The sequence below is a fragment of the Pleurodeles waltl genome, chromosome 8 (assembly GCF_031143425.1).
Source record: "Pleurodeles waltl isolate 20211129_DDA chromosome 8, aPleWal1.hap1.20221129, whole genome shotgun sequence".
Taxonomy (NCBI): Eukaryota; Metazoa; Chordata; class Amphibia; order Caudata; family Salamandridae; genus Pleurodeles; species Pleurodeles waltl.
Genome location: NC_090447.1, coordinates 1,390,184,183 through 1,390,211,091, shown reverse-complemented (window position 1 = coordinate 1,390,211,091; position 26,909 = coordinate 1,390,184,183). Strand labels below are relative to the sequence as shown.

Sequence of the window (26,909 nt, the reverse complement as noted above, 5' to 3'; positions counted from 1 at the left end):
GACATAGTTGGTCCACTGGAACCTCCCACAGCCTCAGGAAATATGTATATCCTGGTAGTAGTGGATCATGCTACCAGGTATCCTGAAGCTATTCCCCTTAGGTCGACTACTGCCCCTGCAGTAGCCAAGGCCCTCATTGGTATCTTTACCAGAGTGGGTTTCCCTAAGGAGGTGGTGTCTGACAGAGGTGCCAACTTCATGTCAGCATACCTGAAACATATGTGGAATGAGTGTGGAGTGACTTATAAATTCACTACACCATACCATCCACAAACTAATGGCTTAGTTGAGAGATTCAACAAGACATTAAAAGGCATGATCATGGGGCTCCCAGAAAAGCTCAAAAGGAGATGGGACGTCCTCTTGCCATGTCTGCTTTTCGCTTACAGAGAGGTGCCACAGAAGGGAGTAGGATTCTCACCCTTTGAACTTCTGTTTGGTCATCCTGTAAGGGGACCACTTGCTCTTGTTAAAGAAGGCTGGGAGAGACCTCTTCATGAGCCTAAACAAGACATAGTGGACTATGTACTTGGCCTTCGCTCTAGAATGGCAGAGTACATGGAAAAGGCAACCAAAAACCTTGATGCCAGCCAACAGCTCCAGAAGTTTTGGTATGACCAAAAGGCTGCACTGGTTGAGTTCCAACCAGGGCAGAAAGTCTGGGTTCTGGAGCCTGTGGCTCCCAGGGCACTCCAGGACAAATGGAGTGGCCCTTACCCAGTACTAGAAAGGAAGAGTCAGGTCACCTACCTGGTGGACCTGGGCACAAGCAGGAGCCCCAAGAGGGTGATCCATGTGAACCGCCTTAAGCTCTTCCATGACAGGGCTGATGTGAATCTGTTGATGGTAACAGATGAGGATCAGGAGGCAGAGAGTGAACCTCTCCCTGATCTTCTGTCATCAGACCCAAAAGATGGCACAGTAGATGGAGTGATCTACTCAGACACCCTCTCTGGCCAACAGCAAGCTGATTGTAGGAGAGTCCTACAACAGTTTCCTGAACTCTTCTCCTTAACCCCTGGTCAGACACACCTGTGTACCCATGATGTGGACACAGGAGACAGCATGCCTGTCAAGAACAAAATCTTTAGACAATCTGACCATGTTAAGGAAAGCATCAAGGTGGAAGTCCACAAGATGCTGGAATTGGGGGTAATTGAGCGCTCTGACAGCCCCTGGGCTAGCCCAGTGGTCTTAGTCCCCAAACCTCACACCAAAGATGGAAAGAAAGAGATGAGGTTTTGTGTGGACTACAGAGGGCTCAATTCTGTCACCAAGACAGATGCTCATCCAATTCCAAGAGCTGATGAGCTCATAGACAAATTAGGTGCTGCCAAATTCCTAAGTACCTTTGACTTGACAGCAGGGTACTGGCAAATAAAAATGGCACCTGGAGCAAAAGAGAAAACAGCATTCTCCACACCTGATGGGCATTATCAGTTTACTGTTATGCCCTTTGGTTTAAAGAATGCCCCTGCCACCTTCCAAAGGTTGGTGAATCAAGTCCTTGCTGGCTTGGAGTCCTTTAGCACAGCTTATCTTGATGATATTGCTGTCTTTAGCTCCACCTGGCAGGATCACCTGGTCCACCTGAAGAAGGTTTTGAAGGCTCTGCAATCTGCAGGCCTCTCTATCAAGGCATCCAAATGCCAGATAGGGCAGGGAACTGTGGTTTACTTGGGACACCTTCTAGGTGGAGGCCAAGTTCAGCCACTCCAACCCAAGATCCAGACTATTCTGGACTGGGTAGCTCCAAAAACCCCGACTCAAGTCAGGGCATTCCTTGGCTTGACTGGGTATTACAGGAGGTTTGTGAAGGGATATGGATCCATTGTGACAGCCCTCACTGAACTCACCTCCAAGAAAATGCCCAAGAAAGTGAACTGGACTGTGGAATGCCAACAGGCCTTTGACACCCTGAAACAAGCAATGTGCTCAGCACCAGTTCTAAAAGCTCCAGATTATTCTAAGCAGTTCATTGTGCAGACTGATGCCTCTGAACATGGGATAGGGGCAGTTTTGTCCCAAACAAATGATGATGGCCTTGACCAGCCTGTTGCTTTCATTAGCAGGAGGTTACTCCCCAGGGAGCAGCGTTGGAGTGCCATTGAGAGGGAGGCCTTTGCTGTGGTTTGGTCCCTGAAGAAGCTGAGACCATACCTCTTTGGGACTCACTTCCTAGTTCAAACTGACCACAGACCTCTCAAATGGCTGATGCAAATGAAAGGTGAAAACCCTAAACTGTTGAGGTGGTCCATCTCCCTACAGGGAATGGACTTTATAGTGGAACACAGACCTGGGACTGCCCATGCCAATGCAGATGGCCTTTCCAGGTTCTTCCACTTAGAAAATGAAGACTCTCTTGGGAAAGGTTAGTCTCATCCTCTTTCGTTTGGGGGGGGGGTTGTGTAAGGAAATGCCTCCTTGGCATGGTTGCCCCCTGACTTTTTGCCTTTGCTGATGCTATGTTTACAATTGAAAGTGTGCTGAGGCCTGCTAACCAGGCCCCAGCACCAGTGTTCTTTCCCTAACCTGTACTTTTGTATCCACAATTGGCAGACCCTGGCATCCAGATAAGTCCCTTGTAACTGGTACTTCTAGTACCAAGGGCCCTGATGCCAAGGAAGGTCTCTAAGGGCTGCAGCATGTCTTATGCCACCCTGGAGACCTCTCACTCAGCACAGACACACTGCTTGCCAGCTTGTGTGTGCTAGTGAGGACAAAACGAGTAAGTCGACATGGCACTCCCCTCAGGGTGCCATGCCAGCCTCTCACTGCCTATGCAGTATAGGTAAGACACCCCTCTAGCAGGCCTTACAGCCCTAAGGCAGGGTGCACTATACCATAGGTGAGGGTACCAGTGCATGAGCATGGTACCCCTACAGTGTCTAAACAAAACCTTAGACATTGTAAGTGCAGGGTAGCCATAAGAGTATATGGTCTGGGAGTCTGTCAAACACGAACTCCACAGCACCATAATGGCTACACTGAAAACTGGGAAGTTTGGTATCAAACTTCTCAGCACAATAAATGCACACTGATGCCAGTGTACATTTTATTGCAAAATACACCACAGAGGGCACCTTAGAGGTGCCCCCTGAAACTTAACCGACTGTCTGTGTAGGCTGACTAGTTCCAGCAGCCTGCCACACTAGAGACATGTTGCTGGCCCCATGGGGAGAGTGCCTTTGTCACTCTGAGGCCAGTAACAAAGCCTGCACTGGGTGGAGATGCTAACACCTCCCCCAGGCAGGAGCTGTGACACCTGGCGGTGAGCCTCAAAGGCTCACCCCTTTGTCACAGCCCAGCAGGGCACTCCAGCTTAGTGGAGTTGCCCGCCCCCTCCGGCCACGGCCCCCACTTTTGGCGGCAAGGCCGGAGAAAATAATGAGAATAACAAGGAGGAGTCACTGGCCAGTCAGGACAGCCCCTAAGGTGTCCTGAGCTGAGGTGACTCTAACTTTCAGAAATCCTCCATCTTGCAGATGGAGGATTCCCCCAATAGGGTTAGGATTGTGACCCCCTCCCCTTGGGAGGAGGCACAAAGAGGGTGTACCCACCCTCAGGGCTAGTAGCCATTGGCTACTAACCCCCCAGACCTAAACACGCCCTTAAATTTAGTATTTAAGGGCTACCCTGAACCCTAGAAAATTAGATTCCTGCAACTACAAGAAGAAGGACTGCCTAGCTGAAAACCCCTGCAGAGGAAGACCAGAAGACGACAACTGCCTTGGCTCTAGAAACTCACCGGCCTGTCTCCTGCCTTCCAAAGATCCTGCTCCAGCGACGCCTTCCAAAGGGACCAGCGACCTCGACATTCTCTGAGGACTGCCCCTGCTTCGAAAAGACAAGAAACTCCCGAGGACAGCGGACCTGCTCCAAGAAAGGCTGCAACTTTGTTTCCAGCAGCCTTGAAAGAACCCTGCAAGCTCCCCGCAAGAAGCGTGAGACTTGCAACACTGCACCCGGCGACCCCGACTCGGCTGGTGGAGATCCAACACCTCAGGAGGGACCCCAGGACTACTCTGATACTGTGAGTACCAAAACCTGTCCCCCCTGAGCCCCCACAGCGCCGCCTGCAGAGGGAATCCCGAGGCTTCCCCTGACCGCGACTCTTTGAATCCAAAGTCCCGACGCCTGGGAGAGACCCTGCAACCGCAGCCCCCAGGACCTGAAGGACCGGACTTTCACTGGAGAAGTGACCCCCAGGAGTCCCTCTCCCTTGCCCAAGTGGAGGTTTCCCCGAGGAATCCCCCCCTTGCCTGCCTGCAGCGCTGAAGAGATCCCGAGATCTCTCATAGACTAACATTGCGAACCCGACGCTTGTTTCTACACTGCACCCGGCCGCCCCCGCGCTGCTGAGGGTGAAATTTCTGTGTGGGCTTGTGTCCCCCCCCGGTGCCCTACAAAACCCCCCTGGTCTGCCCTCCGAAGACGCGGGTGCTTACCTGCAAGCAGACCGGAACCGGGGCACCCCCTTCTCTCCATTCTAGCCTATGTGTTTTGGGCACCACTTTGAACTCTGCACCTGACCGGCCCTGAGCTGCTGGTGTGGTGACTTTGGGGTTGCTCTGAACCCCCAACGGTGGGCTACCTTGGACCAAGAACTGAACCCTGTAAGTGTCTTACTTACCTGGTAAAACTAACAAAAACTTACCTCCCCCAGGAACTGTGAAAATTGCACTGTGTCCACTTTTAAAACAGCTATTTGTCAATAACTTGAAAAGTATACATGCAATTTTTATGATTTAAAGTTCCTAAAGTACTTACCTGCAATACCTTTCGAATGAGATATTACATGTAGAATTTGAACCTGTGGTTCTTAAAATAAACTAAGAAAAGATATTTTTCTATACAAAAACCTATTGGCTGGATTTGTCTCTGAGTGTGTGTACCTCATTTATTGTCTATGTACAACAAATGCTTAACACTACTCCTTGGATAAGCCTACTGCTCGACCACACTACCACAAAATAGAGCATTAGTATTATCTCTTTTTACCACTATTTTACCTCTAAGGGGAACCCTTGGACTCTGTGCATGCTATTCCTTACTTTGAAATAGCACATACAGAGCCAACTTCCTACATTGGTGGATCAGCGGTGGGGTACAAGACTTTGCATTTGCTGGACTACTCAGCCAATACCTGATCACACGACAAATTCAAAAATTGTCATTAGAAATTGATTTTTGCAATTTGAAAAGTTTTCTAAATTCTTAAAAGACCTGCTAGGGCCTTGTGTTAGATCCTGTTTAGCATTTCTTTTAGAGTTTAAAAGTTTGTAAAAGTTTGAATTAGATTCTAGAACCAGTTGTAGATTCTTAAAAAGTATTCCAACTTTTAGAAGCAAAATGTCTAGCACAGATGTGACTGTGGTGGAACTCGACACCACACCTTACCTCCATCTTAAGATGAGGGAGCTAAGGTCACTCTGTAAAATAAAGAAAATAACAATGGGCCCCAAACCTACCAAAATACAGCTCCAGGAGCTTTTGGCAGAGTTTGAAAAGGCCAACCCCTCTGAGGGTGGCAACTCAGAGGAAGAGGATAGTGACTTGGAGGAAAATTCCCCCCTACCAGTCCTATCTAGGGAGAACAGGGTCCCTCAAACCCTGACTCCAAAAATAATAGTCAGAGATGCTGGTTCCCTCACAGGAGAGACCAACACCTCTGAAATCACTGAGGATAACCCCAGTGAAGAGGACATCCAGTTAGCCAGGATGGCCAAAAGATTGGCTTTGGAAAGACAGATCCTAGCCATAGAGAGGGAAAGACAAGAGATGGGCCTAGGACCCATCAATGGTGGCAGCAACATAAATAGGGTCAGAGATTCTCCTGACATGTTGAAAATCCCTAAAGGGATTGTAACTAAATATGAAGATGGTGATGACATCACCAAATGGTTCACAGCTTTTGAGAGGGCTTGTGTAACCAGAAAAGTGAACAGATCTCACTGGGGTGCTCTCCTTTGGGAAATGTTCACAGGAAAGTGTAGGGATAGACTCCTCACACTCTCTGGACAAGATGCAGAATCTTATGACCTCATGAAGGGTACCCTGATTGAGGGCTTTGGATTCTCCACTGAGGAGTATAGGATTAGATTCAGGGGGGCTCAAAAATCCTCGAGCCAGACCTGGGTTGACTTTGTAGACTACTCAGTAAAAACACTAGATGGTTGGATTCAAGGCAGTGGTGTAAGTAATTATGATGGGCTGTACAATTTATTTGTGAAAGAACACCTGTTAAGTAATTGTTTCAATGATAAACTGCATCAGCATCTGGTAGACCTAGGACCAATTTCTCCCCAAGAATTGGGAAAGAAGGCGGACCATTGGGTCAAGACAAGGGTGTCCAAGACTTCAACAGGGGGTGACCAAAAGAAAGGGGTCACAAAGACTCCCCAGGGGAAGAGTGATGAGACAACCAAAACTAAAAATAGTAAAGAGTCTTCTACAGGCCCCCAAAAACCTGCACAGGAGGGTGGGCCCAGAGCCTCTTCACAAAACAATGGGTACAAGGGTAAAAACTTTGATCCCAAAAAGGCCTGGTGTCATAGCTGTAAACAGCATGGACACCAAACTGGAGACAAGGCCTGTCCCAAGAAAGGTTCCACTCCAAACTCCCATCCAGGTAACACTGGTATGGCTAGTCTCCAAGTGGGATCAACAGTGTGCCCAGAGCAAATCAGGGTCCACACTGAAGCTACTCTAGTTTCTGAGGGTGGGGTGGATTTAGCCACACTAGCTGTCTGGCCGCCTAACATGCAAAAATACAGACAGCAACTCTTAATTAATGGGACTAGAATAGAGGGCCTGAGGGATACAGGTGCCAGTGTCACCATGGTGACAGAGAAACTGGTTTCCCCTGGCCAATACCTGACTGGAAAAACTTACACAGTCACCAACGCTGACAATCAGAGAAAAGTACATCCCATGGCAATGGTTACTTTAGAATGGGGAGGGGTCAATGGCCTGAAACAGGTGGTGGTCTCCTCAAATATCCCAGTGGACTGTCTGCTTGGAAATGACCTGGAGTCCTCAGCATGGGCTGAGGTAGAACTAAAAACCCATGCAGCAATGCTGGGTATCCCTGAACTGGTGTGTGTGAAAACAAGAGCACAATGCAAGGCACAGGGTGAACAAGTAGAGCTGGAGTCTGGAAGAATGGCCCAGCCTACCAAGAGAACAGGAAAGTAAGTTGGGAAACCAACTGCAACACAGCAAAAGAAAGGGAACCTCTCTTCTCAGGAAGAAGTTCTGCCCTCTGAGGGAACTGAGCCTTTGGAGCTTGAACCTTATCAGGTTGAGCTCTTAGGCCCAGGGGGACCCTCAAGGGAGGAGCTGTGTAAGGGACAAGAAACCTGTCCCTCTCTTGAAGGCCTTAGGCAGCAAGCTGCTGAAGAGTCCAAAGGCAAGAAAAATGGAACACATAGGGTCTATTGGGAAGATGGACTCCTGTACACTGAGGCCAGAGACCCCAAACCTGGTGCCACTAGGAGAGTGGTAGTGCCTCAGCTGTTCAGAGAGTTCATCCTAACATTGGCCCATGACATTCCCCTTGCTGGACATTTGGGACAAACCAAGACGTGGGAGAGGTTAGTCAACCACTTCTACTGGCCCAATATGTCCAACATGGTTAAGGAGTTTTGCCTCTCCTGCCCCACCTGTCAAGCCAGTGGTAAGACAGGTGGGCACCCAAAGGCCCCCCTCATTCCACTTCCAGTGGTGGGGGTTCCCTTTGAAAGAGTGGGTGTGGACATAGTTGGTCCACTGGAACCTCCCACAGCCTCAGGAAATATGTATATCCTGGTAGTAGTGGATCATGCTACCAGGTATCCTGAAGCTATTCCCCTTAGGTCGACTACTGCCCCTGCAGTAGCCAAGGCCCTCATTGGTATCTTTACCAGAGTGGGTTTCCCTAAGGAGGTGGTGTCTGACAGAGGTGCCAACTTCATGTCAGCATACCTTAAACATATGTGGAATGAGTGTGGAGTGACTTATAAATTCACTACACCATACCATCCACAAACTAATGGCTTAGTTGAGAGATTCAACAAGACATTAAAAGGCATGATCATGGGGCTCCCAGAAAAGCTCAAAAGGAGATGGGACGTCCTCTTGCCATGTCTGCTTTTCGCTTACAGAGAGGTGCCACAGAAGGGAGTAGGATTCTCACCCTTTGAACTTCTGTTTGGTCATCCTGTAAGGGGACCACTTGCTCTTGTTAAAGAAGGCTGGGAGAGACCTCTTCATGAGCCTAAACAAGACATAGTGGACTATGTACTTGGCCTTCGCTCTAGAATGGCAGAGTACATGGAAAAGGCAACCAAAAACCTTGATGCCAGCCAACAGCTCCAGAAGTTTTGGTATGACCAAAAGGCTGCACTGGTTGAGTTCCAACCAGGGCAGAAAGTCTGGGTTCTGGAGCCTGTGGCTCCCAGGGCACTCCAGGACAAATGGAGTGGCCCTTACCCAGTACTAGAAAGGAAGAGTCAGGTCACCTACCTGGTGGACCTGGGCACAAGCAGGAGCCCCAAGAGGGTGATCCATGTGAACCGCCTTAAGCTCTTCCATGACAGGGCTGATGTGAATCTGTTGATGGTAACAGATGAGGATCAGGAGGCAGAGAGTGAACCTCTCCCTGATCTTCTGTCATCAGACCCAAAAGATGGCACAGTAGATGGAGTGATCTACTCAGACACCCTCTCTGGCCAACAGCAAGCTGATTGTAGGAGAGTCCTACAACAGTTTCCTGAACTCTTCTCCTTAACCCCTGGTCAGACACACCTGTGTACCCATGATGTGGACACAGGAGACAGCATGCCTGTCAAGAACAAAATCTTTAGACAATCTGACCATGTTAAGGAAAGCATCAAGGTGGAAGTCCACAAGATGCTGGAATTGGGGGTAATTGAGCGCTCTGACAGCCCCTGGGCTAGCCCAGTGGTCTTAGTCCCCAAACCTCACACCAAAGATGGAAAGAAAGAGATGAGGTTTTGTGTGGACTACAGAGGGCTCAATTCTGTCACCAAGACAGATGCTCATCCAATTCCAAGAGCTGATGAGCTCATAGACAAATTAGGTGCTGCCAAATTCCTAAGTACCTTTGACTTGACAGCAGGGTACTGGCAAATAAAAATGGCACCTGGAGCAAAAGAGAAAACAGCATTCTCCACACCTGATGGGCATTATCAGTTTACTGTTATGCCCTTTGGTTTAAAGAATGCCCCTGCCACCTTCCAAAGGTTGGTGAATCAAGTCCTTGCTGGCTTGGAGTCCTTTAGCACAGCTTATCTTGATGATATTGCTGTCTTTAGCTCCACCTGGCAGGATCACCTGGTCCACCTGAAGAAGGTTTTGAAGGCTCTGCAATCTGCAGGCCTCTCTATCAAGGCATCCAAATGCCAGATAGGGCAGGGAACTGTGGTTTACTTGGGACACCTTGTAGGTGGAGGCCAAGTTCAGCCACTCCAACCCAAGATCCAGACTATTCTGGACTGGGTAGCTCCAAAAACCCAGACTCAAGTCAGGGCATTCCTTGGCTTGACTGGGTATTACAGGAGGTTTGTGAAGGGATATGGATCCATTGTGACAGCCCTCACTGAACTCACCTCCAAGAAAATGCCCAAGAAAGTGAACTGGACTGTGGTATGCCAACAGGCCTTTGACACCCTGAAACAAGCAATGTGCTCAGCACCAGTTCTAAAAGCTCCAGATTATTCTAAGCAGTTCATTGTGCAGACTGATGCCTCTGAACATGGGATAGGGGCAGTTTTGTCCCAAACAAATGATGATGGCCTTGACCAGCCTGTTGCTTTCATTAGCAGGAGGTTACTCCCCAGGGAGCAGCGTTGGAGTGCCATTGAGAGGGAGGCCTTTGCTGTGGTTTGGTCCCTGAAGAAGCTGAGACCATACCTCTTTGGGACTCACTTCCTAGTTCAAACTGACCACAGACCTCTCAAATGGCTGATGCAAATGAAAGGTGAAAACCCTAAACTGTTGAGGTGGTCCATCTCCCTACAGGGAATGGACTTTATAGTGGAACACAGACCTGGGACTGCCCATGCCAATGCAGATGGCCTTTCCAGGTTCTTCCACTTAGAAAATGAAGACTCTCTTGGGAAAGGTTAGTCTCATCCTCTTTCGTTTGGGGGGGGGTTGTGTAAGGAAATGCCTCCTTGGCATGGTTGCCCCCTGACTTTTTGCCTTTGCTGATGCTATGTTTACAATTGAAAGTGTGCTGAGGCCTGCTAACCAGGCCCCAGCACCAGTGTTCTTTCCCTAACCTGTACTTTTGTATCCACAATTGGCAGACCCTGGCATCCAGATAAGTCCCTTGTAACTGGTACTTCTAGTACCAAGGGCCCTGATGCCAAGGAAGGTCTCTAAGGGCTGCAGCATGTCTTATGCCACCCTGGAGACCTCTCACTCAGCACAGACACACTGCTTGCCAGCTTGTGTGTGCTAGTGAGGACAAAACGAGTAAGTCGACATGGCACTCCCCTCAGGGTGCCATGCCAGCCTCTCACTGCCTATGCAGTATAGGTAAGACACCCCTCTAGCAGGCCTTACAGCCCTAAGGCAGGGTGCACTATACCATAGGTGAGGGTACCAGTGCATGAGCATGGTACCCCTACAGTGTCTAAACAAAACCTTAGACATTGTAAGTGCAGGGTAGCCATAAGAGTATATGGTCTGGGAGTCTGTCAAACACGAACTCCACAGCACCATAATGGCTACACTGAAAACTGGGAAGTTTGGTATCAAACTTCTCAGCACAATAAATGCACACTGATGCCAGTGTACATTTTATTGCAAAATACACCACAGAGGGCACCTTAGAGGTGCCCCCTGAAACTTAACCGACTGTCTGTGTAGGCTGACTAGTTCCAGCAGCCTGCCACACTAGAGACATGTTGCTGGCCCCATGGGGAGAGTGCCTTTGTCACTCTGAGGCCAGTAACAAAGCCTGCACTGGGTGGAGATGCTAACACCTCCCCCAGGCAGGAGCTGTGACACCTGGCGGTGAGCCTCAAAGGCTCACCCCTTTGTCACAGCCCAGCAGGGCACTCCAGCTTAGTGGAGTTGCCCGCCCCCTCCGGCCACGGCCCCCACTTTTGGCGGCAAGGCCGGAGAAAATAATGAGAATAACAAGGAGGAGTCACTGGCCAGTCAGGACAGCCCCTAAGGTGTCCTGAGCTGAGGTGACTCTAACTTTCAGAAATCCTCCATCTTGCAGATGGAGGATTCCCCCAATAGGGTTAGGATTGTGACCCCCTCCCCTTGGGAGGAGGCACAAAGAGGGTGTACCCACCCTCAGGGCTAGTAGCCATTGGCTACTAACCCCCCAGACCTAAACACGCCCTTAAATTTAGTATTTAAGGGCTACCCTGAACCCTAGAAAATTAGATTCCTGCAACTACAAGAAGAAGGACTGCCTAGCTGAAAACCCCTGCAGAGGAAGACCAGAAGACGACAACTGCCTTGGCTCTAGAAACTCACCGGCCTGTCTCCTGCCTTCCAAAGATCCTGCTCCAGCGACGCCTTCCAAAGGGACCAGCGACCTCGACATTCTCTGAGGACTGCCCCTGCTTCGAAAAGACAAGAAACTCCCGAGGACAGCGGACCTGCTCCAAGAAAGGCTGCAACTTTGTTTCCAGCAGCCTTGAAAGAACCCTGCAAGCTCCCCGCAAGAAGCGTGAGACTTGCAACACTGCACCCGGCGACCCCGACTCGGCTGGTGGAGATCCAACACCTCAGGAGGGACCCCAGGACTACTCTGATACTGTGAGTACCAAAACCTGTCCCCCCTGGCCCCCACAGCGCCGCCTGCAGAGGGAATCCCGAGGCTTCCCCTGACCGCGACTCTTTGAATCCAAAGTCCCGACGCCTGGGAGAGACCCTGCAACCGCAGCCCCCAGGACCTGAAGGACCGGACTTTCACTGGAGAAGTGACCCCCAGGAGTCCCTCTCCCTTGCCCAAGTGGAGGTTTCCCCGAGGAATCCCCCCCTTGCCTGCCTGCAGCGCTGAAGAGATCCCGAGATCTCTCATAGACTAACATTGCGAACCCGACGCTTGTTTCTACACTGCACCCGGCCGCCCCCGCGCTGCTGAGGGTGAAATTTCTGTGTGGGCTTGTGTCCCCCCCCGGTGCCCTACAAAACCCCCCTGGTCTGCCCTCCGAAGACGCGGGTGCTTACCTGCAAGCAGACCGGAACCGGGGCACCCCCTTCTCTCCATTCTAGCCTATGTGTTTTGGGCACCACTTTGAACTCTGCACCTGACCGGCCCTGAGCTGCTGGTGTGGTGACTTTGGGGTTGCTCTGAACCCCCAACGGTGGGCTACCTTGGACCAAGAACTGAACCCTGTAAGTGTCTTACTTACCTGGTAAAACTAACAAAAACTTACCTCCCCCAGGAACTGTGAAAATTGCACTAAGTGTCCACTTTTAAAACAGCTATTTGTCAATAACTTGAAAAGTATACATGCAATTTTTATGATTTAAAGTTCCTAAAGTACTTACCTGCAATACCTTTCGAATGAGATATTACATGTAGAATTTGAACCTGTGGTTCTTAAAATAAACTAAGAAAATATATTTTTCTATACAAAAACCTATTGGCTGGATTTGTCTCTGAGTGTGTGTACCTCATTTATTGTCTATGTGTATGTACAACAAATGCTTAACACTACTCCTTGGATAAGCCTACTGCTCGACCACACTACCACAAGATAGAGCATTAGTATTATCTCTTTTTACCACTATTTTACCTCTAAGGGGAACCCTTGGACTCTGTGCATGCTATTCCTTACTTTGAAATAGCACATACAGAGCCAACTTCCTACACTGCTGTTTGCCTTTAACATTGATTGCTAATGTTCACATAGCTTTATTCATTCCATGATTTTTATGCTTCCTGGCTCCTACTCACTGGTTCCTGTGTGGAGTCATTGGTATTGCAATGCGTTAAGGCTCACATACCTTTTTCTGTTTGTCGGTCTTTTCACATTTTTGTAGACGCCTTTTTTTTTTCAGAACACATCCTTTTTTTGCTTCTGGATAAAAGGCTCTCTCTTTGGTTAAATCGCTTGTAACACATGATTGACATGTTACCGTGGATGAGTTTATTCTATGCTCTTATACGGGTAAGCTTCTTTCTATGCTCTCCTGTTTTCTGGTGGTGTTCACCCGTGCTTACTTCCACAGGTTAAGTTGTCATAGCATATATTATTACTCTCTCTTAATTTTCTTTTTTTTACTGTTGTTCTCGAGTGGTTTAATAACACTGTAGGAAGTTGGCTCTGTATGCACTATTTCAAAGTAAGGAATAGTATGCACAGAGTCCAAGGGTTCCCCTTAGAGGTAAGATAGTGGCAAAAAGAGATAATACTAATGCTCTATTTTGTGGTAGTGTGGTCGAGCAGTAGGCTTATCAAAGGAGTAGTGTTAAGCATTTGTTGTGCATACACACAGGCAATAAATGAGGAACACACACTCAGAGACAATTCCATGCCAATAGGTTTTGTTATAGAAAAATATCTTTTCTTAGTTTATTTTAAGAACCACAGGTTCAAATTCTACATGTAATATCTCATTTGAAAGGTATTGCAGGTAAGTACTTTAGGAACTTTGAATAATCACAATAGCATATATACTTTTTACATAAAACACATATAGCTATTTCAAAAGTGGACACTGCAATTTTCAACAGTTCCTGGGGGAGGTAAGTTATTGTTATTTTTTGCAGGTAAGTAAACCACCTGCGGGGTTCAAATTGGGGTCCAAGGTAGCCCACCGTTGGGGGTTCAGAGCAACCCCAAAGTCACCACACCAGCAGCTCAGGGCCGGTCAGGTGCAGAGTTCAAAGTGGTGCCCAAAACACATAGGCTTCAATGGAGAAGGGGGTGCCCCGGATCCAGTCTGCCAGCAGGTAAGTACCCGCGTCTTCAGAGGGCAGACCAGGGGGGTTTTGTAGGGCACCGGGGGGGGACACAATTCCACACAGAAAGTACACCCTCAGCAGCGCTGGGGCGGCCGGGTGCAGTGTGCAAACAAGCGTTGGGTTTGTAATAGGTTTCAATGAGAGACCAAGGGGTCTCTTCAGCAATGCAGGCAGGCAAGGGGGGGGCTCCTCGGGGTAGCCACCACCTGGGCAAGGGAGAGGGCCTCCTGGGGGTCACTCCTGCACTGGAGTTCCGGTCCTGGGGGCTGGCGGTGCAGGGTCTTTTCCAGGCGTCGGGATCTTAGAGTCAGGCAGTCGCGGTCAGGTGGAGCCTCGGGATTCCCTCTGCAGGCGTCGCTGTGGGGGCTCAGGGGGGACAACTTTGGTTACTCACAGTCTCGGAGTCGCCGGGGGGGTCCTCCCTGTAGAGTTGTTTCTCCACCAGTCGAGTCGGGGTCGCCGGGTGCAGTGTTGCAAGTCTCACGCTTCTTGCGGGAATTGCAGGGGTCTTTAAATCTGCTCCTCTGGAAACAAAGTTGCAGTCTTTGTTGAACAGGACCGCTGTTCTCTGGAGTTTCTTGGTCTTTTAGAAGCAGGGCAGTCCTCTGAGGATTCAGAGGTCGCTGGTCCTGGGGAAAGCGTCGCTGGAGCAGTTTTCTTCTGAAGGAGGGAGACAGGCCGGTAGGGCTGGGGCCAAAGCAGTTGGTGTCTTCTTCTTCTCTGCAGGGGTTTTTCAGCTCAGCAGTCCTCTTCTTCGTAAGTTGCAGGAATCTAAATTCTTAGGTTCAGGGAAGCCCTTAAATACTAAATTTAAGGGCGTGTTTAGGTCTGGGGGGTTAGTAGCCAATGGCTACTAGCCCTGAGGGTGGGTACACCCTCTTTGTGCCTCCTCCCAAGGGGAGGGGGTCACATTCCTATCCCTATTGGGGGAATCATCCATCTGCAAGATGGAGGATTTCTAAAAGTTAGAGTCACTTCAGCTCAGGACACCTTAGGGGCTGTCCTGACTGGCCAGTGACTCCTCCTTGTTATTCTCATTATCTCCTCCGGCCTTGCCGCCAAAAGTGGGGCCATGGCCGGAGGGGGCGGGCAACTCCGCTAGCTGGAGTGCCCTGTGGTGCTGGAACAAAGGGGGTAAGCCTTTGAGGCTCACCGCCAGGTGTTACAGCTCCTGCCTGGGGGAGGTGATAGCATCTCCACCCAGTGCAGGCTTTGTTACAGGCCACAGAGTGACAAAGGCACTCTCCCCATGTGGCTAGCAACATGTCTTGAGTGTGGCAGGCTGCTAGAACCAGTCAGCCTACACGGGTAGTTGGATTAGGTTTCAGGGGGCACCTCTACGGTTAGCAGGCCTCAGCACACTTTCAATTCAAAACATAGCATCAGCAAAGGCAAAAAGTCAGGGGGTAACCATGCCAAGGAGGCATTTCCTTACAAACACTTAGAGACTTTCGAGGCTCTCAGTTTGCAGCCACTCCTCTGGGGTTTTTATGCTTTATCTGTTTCTAAGTTAAGGAATCTGGGATGGAGGGAGGGAGTGGGGACGGGGGGGTTGTGGGAGTGGGTCTGGGGGAGACTGAGGGAGGGTGTAAGTAAATGCCTCCTTGGCATGGTTACCCCCTGACTTTTTGCCTTTGCTGATGCTATGTTTTGAATTGAAAGTGTGCTGAGGCCTGCTAACCAGGCCCCAGCACCAGTGTTCTTTCCCTAACCTGTACTTTTGATTCCACAATTGGCACACCCTGGCATCCAGGTAAGTCCCTTGTAACTGGTACCCCTGGTACCAAGGGCCCTGATGCCAGGGAAGGACTCTAAGGGCTGCAGCATATCGTATGCCACCCTGGGGACCCCTCACTCAGCACAGACACACTGCTTACCAGCTTGTGTGTGCTGGTGAGAACAAAACGAGTAAGTTGACATGGCACTCCCCTCAGGGTGCCATGCCAACCTCACACTGCCTATGCAGTATAGATAAGTCACCCCTCTAGTAGGCCTTACAGCCCTAAGGCAGGGTGCACTATACCATAGGTGAGGGCACCAGTGCATGAGTACTGTGCCCCTACAGTGTCTAAGCCAAACCTTAGACATTGTAAGTGCAGGGTAGCCATAAGAGTATATGGTCTGGGAGTCTGTCAAACACGGACTCCACAGCACCATAATGGCTACACTGAAAACTGGGAAGTTGGTATCAAACTTCTCAGCACAATAAATGCCAGTGTACATTTTATTGTGAAATACACCCCAGAGGGCACCTTAGAGGTGCCCTCTGAAACCTTAACCGACTATCTGTGTAGGCTGACTGGTTCCAGCAGCCTGCCACAACCGAGACATGTTGCTGGCCCCATAGGGAGAATGCCTTTGTCACTCTGGGGCCAGTAACAAAGCCTGCACTGGGTGGAGATGCTAACACCTCCCCCAGGCAGGAGCTGTAACACCTGGCGGTGAGCCTCAAAGGCTCACCCCTTTGTTCCAGCACCGCAGGACACTCAAGCTAGTGGAGTTGCCCGCCCCCTCCGGCCACGGCCCCCACTGTTGGGGCAAGGCCGAAGGAAATAATGAGAATAACAAGGAGTCGTCACTGGCCAGTCAGGACAGCCCCTAAGGTGTCCTGAGCTGAAGTGACTCTAACTTTTAGAAATCCTCCATCTTGCAGATGAAGGATTCCCCAATAGGATTAGGGATGTGACCCCCTCCCCTTGGGAGGAGGCACAAAGAGGGTGTGCCCACCCTCAGGGCTAGTAGCCATTGGCTACTAACCCCCCAGACCTAAACACGCCCTTAAATTTAGTATTTAAGGGCTCCCCTGAACCTAAAGATTTAGATTGCTGAAACTACAAGAAGAAGAAGACTGCTGAGCTGAAAAACCCCTGCAGAGGAAGAACAGAAGACACCAACTGCTTTGGCCCCAGTCCTACCGGCCTGTCTCCTGCTTTCCAAAGAAACCTGCTCCAGCGACGCTTTCCAAAGGACCAGCGACCTCTGAATCCTCAGAGGACTGCCCTGCTTCAAGAAAGACAAGAAACTCCCGAGGACAGCGGCCCTGCTCCAAAAGACTGCAACTTTGTTTCAGAGGAGCAGATTTAAAGACCCCTGCAACTCCCCGCAAGAAGCGTGAGACTTGCAACACTGCACCCGGCGACCCCGACTCGACTGGTGGAGAACCAACACCTCAGGGAGGACCCTCCGGCGACTCCGAGACCGTGAGTAACCAAAGTTGTCCTCCCTGAGCCCCCACAGCGACGCCTGCAGAGGGAATCCCGATGCTCCCCCTGACCGCGACTGCCTGAACCTAAAGTCCCGACGGCTGGAAAAGACCCTGCACCCGCAGCCCCCAGCACCTGAAGGAACGGAACTTCTGTGCAGGAGTGACCCCCAGGAGGCCCTCTCCCTTGCCCAGGTGGTGGCTACCCCGAGGAGCCCCCCCCTTACCTGCCTGCACCGCTGAAGAGATCCCTTGGTCTCTCATTGAAAACCATTGAAAACCCGACGCGTGTTTGCACACTGCACCCGGCCGCCCCCGTGCCGCTGAGGGTGTACTTTTTGTGTGGACTTGTGTCCCCCCGGTGCCCTACAAAACCCCCCTGGTCTGCCCTCCGAAGACGCCGGTACTTACCTGCTGGCAGACTGGAACCGGGGCACCCCCTTCTCTCCATAGAAGCCTATGTGTTTTGGGCACCTCTTTGACCTCTGCACCTGACTGGCCCTGAGCTGCTGGTGTGGTAACTTTGGGGTTGCTCTGAACCCCCCAACGGTGGGCTACCTTGGACCCAAACCTGAGACTTGTAAGTGATTTACTTACCTGCTAAAACTAACAATAACTTACCTCCCCCAGGAACTGTGAAAATTGCACTGTGTCCACTTTTAAAACAGCTATTTGTGTTTTATGTGAGAAGTATATATGCTACTGTAATTATTAAAAGTTCCTAAAGTACTTACCTGCAATACCTTTCAAATGAGATATTACATGTAGAATTTGAACCTGTGGTTCCTAAAATAAACTAAGAAAAGATATTTTTCTATAACAAAACCTATTGGCTGGATTTGTCTCTGAGTGTGTGTTCCTCATTTATTGCCTGTGTGTATGTACAACAAATGCTTAACACTACTCCTTTGATAAGCCTACTGCTCGACCACACTACCACAAAATAGAGCATTAGTATTATCTCTTTTTGCCACTATCTTACCTCTAAGGGGAGCCCTTGGACTCTGTGCATACTATTCCTTACTTTGAAATAGTACATACAGAGCCAACTTCCTACAGAGGGGGACTGAGAAAACGTTTCTGGATCCAGGCTGGCACCTGGGGAAGATTCTAAGTTAGAGGTTATGCAGCTAGAACCTGCCTCTACAAGATACATTGTTGCAGAAGGTAAGAAACTTGTTCTTCACCCATCCTATCACTACCCATGCATTCTTTCACTCACCCTTCCACCCATGCATCCTTTCACCCATCCATGCATCCTTTTACCTATCCTCCCTTTCACCCATCCTTTCGCTCACCCATGAATCCTTTTTCCCACCCACCCATTCTTTCCCCACGCTTTCACCCACCCAGGCATGCTTTCACTCATCCTTCATTTTAAAGTTCCATCCTTCTTTCCCTTTTTTAGCAATCCATCTTTCTTTGAGTAATCATGTGATTTTGTTTGCCAGTTGCGGACAGAATAGTTCCATTTAAAAACAAAAAAGCACCCCCGGTGTAGCTGCTAAACTGGGGGGTTTACGACGCCCCTGAAGTGAACAGAGTATATTTAGACCTATTCAAATACGACTCCTTTTAAGCAGAATCTATAAGGTACTATTATTACCATGGGTTTGAAGCATTCTGTAGCATCATAAAAGATAAACAAATTAGCATATGACACGCATACACAACAGTAACTTACTTAAGTCAAACTGGAGCTCGATATTGAAAAACATTACAGGTGCAGACTAATGAATATCAACTTCTGCCGCCAGTTTCAGTCAGGAAGTGTACATTTCTCACTCCTGATTATTCTCCAGGAACGACAGAAGTTCTTTGCAGTCATAAAAGTATCTGTTTCATATTTGATTTTAAAGCATGATGGACCTGGGAAAGAGAAGGGTCTATTCATGGAGGGCAGTTTGGGTCTTAGTGCAAGGGATCTCTTTTGGGTTTGGACCATATCCTTCGAATAATCCTGGAAATAGAAAGCCTTTTTGCCTACCAGGAAATGAAGGTCTGTTTCCTCCTATGGCCCTAAATTAGTGTGGCATGATGGTACCTTAAGGGCTTACATAATAACAGCTTGGGTGGCACTGACAATGCTGTTTTTTAATAAATACGATTAGGGACACGAGGAGCGGTATCCAGTTCAGTGTCTTAAAAGGCCACTATTTCTGTTTGTTTCGGGATTCACTTTTCCTGGAAGAGTGCACGAAACCCCACCATCCTCTACTTCTTCTAGTATGTCAAAGAAGCTTAAGTTTTCCCGTCTATTCCTGTCCCCAAGTTTGGCCATGGCTTTTATGCATGTTGGAGAATCCTGCTTTAGTAGACAGCAAATCTTTTTGTTATGCATATGAATGTGTCCTCTGAATTACATAGCCTGCTTTTCATACTTGTTTAACTTTCATACATAGCTTTCAGATCTTCAGAATATTGTTGCATTGTTCTAGTTCAAACACCTCAAAGTTTTTTGAGACTACTATCCAGAACTGTTATCGGATTTAACCTTCATGGACAAATGAGATTGGGCAGATCAGCCTTGGTTCTCTTAAGCTATTTTTTATTTTTTTGGCTGTTTTACCACCAAACTGGTGATTCTCTTCATAAACACGGTTGTGTAATACAAAATACTTGAGTGGAGGCTGTATATAGTGTTTTTTTGCCACGCTATGTTGAGTACAACCCCTGTATCCCTAAGGTATATATTTGCAGTCTGGTGGAACTGATGTTTCCTGTATACTTGTTAACAGTTTCGTTTATTTAAGGCTAATCAGGATCATAGGGTAGGACAGAACTCTCCATTTCGCTCAATTATAGATGGTTTTGCCTCCAAAAGATTTGCCATTGAGATATACAGTGTACAGGATTCCAGACAGATGAGTTGGGAGGTGCCAGCCACCAGTACATGCAGGATTGTACCTATGGAACTTCAGGTATCTGTTGTGAATATTTGCTAGTGCTTATCTGCTGCACACTGATACTGGCTCGGTGTCTCTGCATAGGCATTTGGGACAGTGAGTGTGAATGATACTTGCCTCCTGTTCCAATGTGCCACCTTATGCGAACAATAGAACTGTAACCATTGCGGTGCGAATCTGCAAGACGGTCAGCCCATTGGCACAAAATGTGTTGATTTCAGGACGACTCACGGGTCCTGTTTGTACAACTGTGTATGTAAGACCATCCACTTGTTTATCATAGGAAGTCTCAGTTGAATTAGGAGGTATACAGAAAGCCTCTGTTACAAAGACAAGGGCACTGTTGAAGTTAGAATAGAATCAACAGACTTGGGCATGGCTAAAGAAGAAAATATACTGCTTTGGTGCAATTTTGAAAAGACATACAGAAACCACACACTAGAGAATTTTGTGTCCAGTATCTGCATGTGCCAGAGGTAAAAAGATGAGCCCCAGAGTGCTATCTCTGGTCGTGCTGTGGTTTGGGGTTCACTGTTCTACATCCAGTGCAGCCTAGGGAAGGGCAAAATCTGTGTATTGTCAGTTTTCGAGTGAAGTCTGAGATAACTGAGACACCTGTCACAAGCTGTTCATGTGCTCCTCCTTACCTTTCTATGCTATGGGAGTAATGGGAGGGCCTTGTTTTTGTCACAGCAAAGGAATCGGGGGGACCTCTCTGCCTAAGCGGACATCTCCTTTCCTGCTTGGGCATGCACCCCACAATGGCTCTTTTCTTTGATTTAAGAAATGAGTGTACCCTTAGTTCGTTTTCTGGTGAATTGCAACATTGCCTTGTGTTTGCCCTTGTCCTTTATAAATGTTATTGGCTGCCATAAACCTAGCAATGAATTATTTGGAAGTGTTAATTGTTGTTTTTCCAGACAGACAAATCTAACTTCAAGTGGAGGAAAAATGAATACTAACCATGAGAACTAGTAAGCAGTAGCTTGTCGGCCCTTCTCTCTGTGTCAGACATTTTTCCAACTGCTGATCCATTCATGGGAAATCTCTGAAGTGTTATTGTTTGCGTAAACAATGCAAACATTCCTTAACATTTTGGCTTTTATTTAGTCTCTGAAATGAATAATAAATCAACAGTCTTGTGAGGGTCAATGCAAAATGTATTGTCTAACACACAACTTTCTGCTTGCTGAGCGAAATACAAAAATTCTTAAAACATAATAGGACGTTCTGAAAATTATCCCCATTGTTGATTAGGTAAAATGTAACAGAGACCTTGTAGTATAATCTACATATTTATTCTAAATGTATTTACTGTTGTAGATTCATGAGCGCAACAAATTGGACAGTCAGACCATGGAAGACGCCTGCCTTAATCAAACTTCCTTTCTGTTTTACCTAGTTTAATTCCCTTTCACCACATTCTAGTAGGTAGTGATGGTGCAAAGGCATCTTTCACTAGCAGTGTATAATTGTGATATCAACCACTGTATGTACTAAATAAACTGTTTGTGTCATTGTGAATGAATGTTCCTGCATACCACATTCTCTGACGTAAAATAGTAGGAGCAGACTTGGATGTTTAGTTGGAGACATAATTTAAAAAATGTCATTGTTATTGGTAATGAACATTGGATTTTGTCTTGCATTGGCCTCTCAAGAAGTCATTTTTTACTTTTTGATTTGATTTTCTACAAACCTAGTTATTTGCAGTATGTGGCAGCATTTTTTCAAACATTATTAACATAACTTTTGCCTGTTTACAGCTTCAGAAAGTTCAAATGTACCACAATCAAAATTAGTTTTAAATAAATTGCTGAACAGAATTCGGTCCCAAAAAGGTCAACGACCACTGAATTGTGAAGCTACACCTGCAAGCGAAACAGTTGGGTCTGGGTCTTTTGACGTTGATGAGAGACAAGAACCTGCAGCTGTCTCAGAACAGGAAGGGCAATCAGAACCTATTAATGCACCACCTATTATAAGTAAGTACTTGTTTAAGTGAGAGCATACTGAGGATTTGGAGATAATTGTTACCTGTACAGAGCTTACTATGATTTGTTTTGTAGTAATGTAACTTACAAGGCAGCATTTTCAAGTATACATTTGTTTTTGTTAAATTGTAAAGATTCCCTTGTGACCATGGTAAAAGTTCCTTTTGAATACGGATTTCTGTTATATTTTAGAATACACATACAGGTAGGATTTCCATTATGGAGTGTTTTCTTTTTTTATCTCCCTCCACAAATGTAAGGTCTGTTTAGGTACCATAAACAGGCCAAGCTGTGAAACGAATGTTTTTGAAAAAGGGTTGTATGACCTGACTTTATTCATATTAAGCTGGAAAGCCAGAAGAAAAGAGGCCCTAAGTGAGGTCCCTTTGACTCCGAGCATGGGGATTAAGGGATGAACTCTAAAAAAACAAGAAGTACCCAGGGAACTGGTAATTCTGTGTCCAGTCACTCCTGCAGTTTCCATTGTACGCCTCCTGGGAAAGATGAGGGATCTGTAGTGTTTCCTGATGGGACCAGTTACTTTTATCAGCCACATTGGGAATCCCAAGGCACTTTTACTATGGTCTTCAGTGTGTATGGTTTGTTGGTAGTTGTAGAAAAGTGTATTAGTGTTTGAGGTGGGCAAGTGTCCACCTCAAATGATTAGGCTACCACCTGGTAGTTGTCACCCAAATTAAATGAAATGTGACATGAAGCAGGTCATCTTAAAACGGAGGCAATGTGTAAAGTATTTAAGCAGTGCATACAAAGTAGAAAAAAACACAAAATTACCTAACCAATCTTAAAATTACGAAAATTATTAGGAGTATGAGTAGTATAAGGCCAGAATGACATAAAACTCAATACTTTAAAACCAGGGCTATGAATTGTTAAAGATTGAAGTGGAAAACAGAGCTAAAAAGCACAAGTTGCCAGTGATAGTCTATGGAAGCAGTAGAGCATGACCGAGGCATGATTTCAGGCTGACCATGATGGAGTCCTGAATGGATACTCAAGTAAAAAGTCTTGGTGAAAGTCTGGAAATCCAGAAGTTTGAAAAAAAATTCAAAATTCTAATCCAAAAAGAGGCCACATCATTTCTTTGACGAAAAGTTGTCTCCCCGCTGGACAAATCTGAAATTGTAGCCACTGCCATGGAACTGCTGGTCAGATAACTGATACAAGGTGGTTGTGCTAAGGCTCTGGAACTTTTGAGATTTTTGCTTGAAAAAGTTTTAAAGTCCCTAAACGGAAAGGGACTTTGTTGTATTTTTTCAGAAATGCTGGATACTTTCAGAGGGGTCAAATCTGATGTTATGGAACTGCTGGTCGGTCAGGTACTTTTTGCAGTAGGTCCATTTGGCTCTGGAGCAGAAACTTTCAAAGGCATATAACTTTTTCCCGGTGCCTGAGCAACTGTTGCAGTACACTTCTCAGCTCCCCTGGCCCTTAGGGGGTGACACCTAGAGAGTCCCAGAACACCAGGCAGTGGTCATAAGCAAAATCCAGTCGAAATTCCAGTTGCCACTGAAAATTGTAGGGAAAAGACCACTTGCAGCTTTTTGTGTGCCTATAGCCACACAGGAGGACAGCTAACTGACCCTTGGAGTCCATTTCTTTGTCCTTGCTACAAGGGGGAGCAAGTTCAGTCCTTCAAAGCTCCTCACAGGTCACATACAGCAGGTCCAGTCCTTTTCTCCCACAGGTCCAGGAAGTGTTTTGAGGCAGGCTGGGCGAGGGTCTAGCTTTGTCGGGTTCCCCGGCCTGTCTGTGGGCTAGACATCTGGGCACTTCCTAAGCAATGAAGTAAAAATTTCCTGATGCAACTTTACCCGCTTATTCACTAGTTTGTATTTGCCTTACTGCAAACAGTCCCACAATGCCCCTCACTCCATAAACTCCTTAGGGACCCTCTCTAGTACCCAGGCCCTACACACCCTGGGTACAATTTACTAGGGACTTAGAGGGGGTACTACAGTGTGTGCTATTGTACACAATTACATCTTTTACCTTGTTTTAGTGAAAGAGCACTGACAATCCTAAACTGTTAAAATAGTCCATCTCCCTACAGGGAGTGGAATTCACAGTGGAACACAGACCTGGTACTGACGATCCCAATGCAGATGCCTTTCCAGTTTTTTCCACTTAGACAATGAATACTCTCTTGGGAAAGGTTAGTCTTGTTCACTTTCATTTGGGCTCTGGGGGAGGGGAGAAGGAGTTATGTTGGAAAGCGCCACTTTTGAACATGGTCACCCCACTATTTGCCACTGGTACTGAGGTGAGGGCTCCCACATTTGTCGGAGTAGCTAGACTCCTCACGTTACCCTTTCTTTACCAGTGAACATTAAGCAAATTGCAGCCTAATGCCATAGAAGAATGTAGTGAGTGGATAAAATCTTTTTCCTCACATACACCTGAAACCTGATAGTTAGGCAAGTAATGTACTCATATTGGCTTCCTGAAAGGACACTACCATCACTACCCACTGCAAGTCACATATACCCTTTTGGCCAAAAGACAACCATAACTGTTTCCACACTGGATGGTTGACCTGTAAGTCCCATCAACCACCCGCTGTGAAATGACAACACCATTTTGTTTTCATTATGATGGAAGGTGAGCACACCAAGGGGATGTTTACCCTGCCTCTACTCCCAGTAGTGCCTCTGCATCACCATACTTGGGTTGGTAACACTATTGTACTGTTCTTCAAGTATGTATGGTAAGAAGTCGACCTCAATCACCAATATCAAACAGGCCCAATTATGGCCCTGTTTATTCTTCTTCTTACCAGACCTTAAGCCTTGTTGTTGAAAACATGGATGGGGCCTAATCTGACTGCTACTCTGTCATTGCCCACGCTCTCATAATGAGATACTGGATGCCAGTAATCGGCTGACAAGTGTGAATTGCTGTAGGCTGTGCGAGATAGACTCATTCAACAGCAAAAAGAACAGATGATGGACGGAATGCTAAACAGTGCAAACATTCACCCTCAGTGACAGATCTTGGTTAAATCCATTGTTTTTTTTGCTCACCATTCCACCCCAGTTTGGACATAGTCATACGCAAATCAGTCTTGACCCTTCTCCCCATGGGAACAGTCTAGCCTGAACTGCCAGGTCAGGTCCTCCCTGGACCAGAAACGAGCATCCTGGGACCGGTTTTGAGGTATTTCCCCCTCATCAGCCAGGCTAGCTTGAATCCAGTGGCCCAGTGAACACGGGACCCACGGCTGGGCATACACTTCCCACTTAGGGTGACTCCGCGATATGTGACTGTAAAATGTACATGTTAAGGTAATGGAGGCTGTTTTATTATTATGTTGGCAAATGGCTGCTTTTTGCACTTTTTCCACAGTTTGATGTTTTGTTTACATGATTTATAGCAATTTATTTCTGAAAACAGCATGTGAAATCATCATTGCTAATCTCACTTATTACAGTGATCTTGCCTGTTATAATTTAACATTCCACTCAAAATGAATAGTGGAGTGTAATAATCAACCTTTAATACAGTAAACGTTTGCACGCACATTTAGCTGTTCTGTGGGAATCTTGTAATTTAAAACGCAATGTGTGGCCGTAAGTTGTATATTTTAGATATTTTGTTTACATGATTCATGGGCAATTTCTTTACAAAAATAGCCAGTAAAATTAAGAAGTATCCTCACTAATCTCACGTTCTATTATTACAATCATCCCGCATCTCACGCGTTATAATTTAACATTCCATTCTAAACGTGTAGTGCTTTGTAATGATGACCCACATCTGTCAATAAAAGGCTACTGTGCAAAATCCTCTAAATATTTTCATATAAACACTGCACATTTTTGCAGAGATAGATAAAGGTAAAGGTTGAATCTGAGACACTTCTACCTGGACAATGGAAGGAAATTCCAAGCCACAGCCTAATTTAGGTCAGAATGGTACAGTAAATTAAGACTGGGACAGCTTTCTCACTCCTTCAGCTCTGCATTGACGTGCAGTGAATAAGCAGCGATTCCTTTTTTCACCGAAGTCCTTGAACATTTCAACTTAAATGTCTTATTTGAATTTTAAAAGGTTCTTTTCATTTTTGTGCGGTTGGCATTATGATTAAAATCCTGATAAAACACAAGGCCCAGTCGGTATTCACATAAATCAATCATGAATTGAATACATGCGTGTTGTGTTTAAAGAATAATCCAAAGAGGCTAGGGTGAAATTAGGGATTTTTCCTTTCCCCCCATTGTTCGCTCTGTTTTCAGTTCAATTACCAAACCTACCCCAACCAGACTGTCCTATTAGTTCCACCAGACTTAAGCTTCGCCTGCCCCCCTTTGAAAGGCTGTACATAAACACATAAGTGTTCCCAGTGTGAGTGACCAAATTCTTTTCATCGAAAGCAGCCCTTCCACCTAGGAGCAAAAACAAGCCAGTACAAAAAAAATGCTCCACCCTCAACCCCTACAAACACTGTCCATTTACGTATTTATATATGCACATGTATGTGTGTATATCTGTGTGTATATATGCGTTTGCCACCAGTGTTCTCAGTAGCATTTTCTAGACCCACGCCTTTTGTTTCTCCCAACTTCTTTCCACATCAAAGCGCTTTTTTATTTTCAAGCCATGTTGCTCAGCTGCTCAACTGCTGTTCAACATGTAAAAAAAAAAAATTGATAAAGCCAATAGATTTTGCAAAGGCAAAATCTCATGGCTTTGCCAATGCTTGTTTAACTTTGTGATGTTTTGACATTTTTATACATTTGAATTATATTTGATTGCTGAATGCTAAAAAGAAAATGGGCCAAGAGTATTATCCTGTGAATCAGATTTTTTTTAAATGTTCCTGTTTGTGGTATGATGGTATATAC

The 26,909-nt window shown here is 46.9% G+C and overlaps 1 protein-coding gene across 3 annotated transcripts in view; it reads left to right on the top strand.

Moving 5' to 3' along the window:
* The window catches only part of CEP295 (centrosomal protein 295), a 541,368-nt gene that overhangs the window by 267,284 nt on the left and 247,175 nt on the right, over positions 1 to 26,909 (top strand). For all 3 annotated transcript variants that reach the window (XM_069202438.1, XM_069202439.1, XM_069202440.1), the window contains one exon: positions 21,820 to 22,038. In XM_069202438.1, coding sequence (XP_069058539.1) covers positions 21,820 to 22,038 — 219 coding nt within the window. The remainder of the gene's footprint in view (positions 1 to 21,819; positions 22,039 to 26,909) is intronic.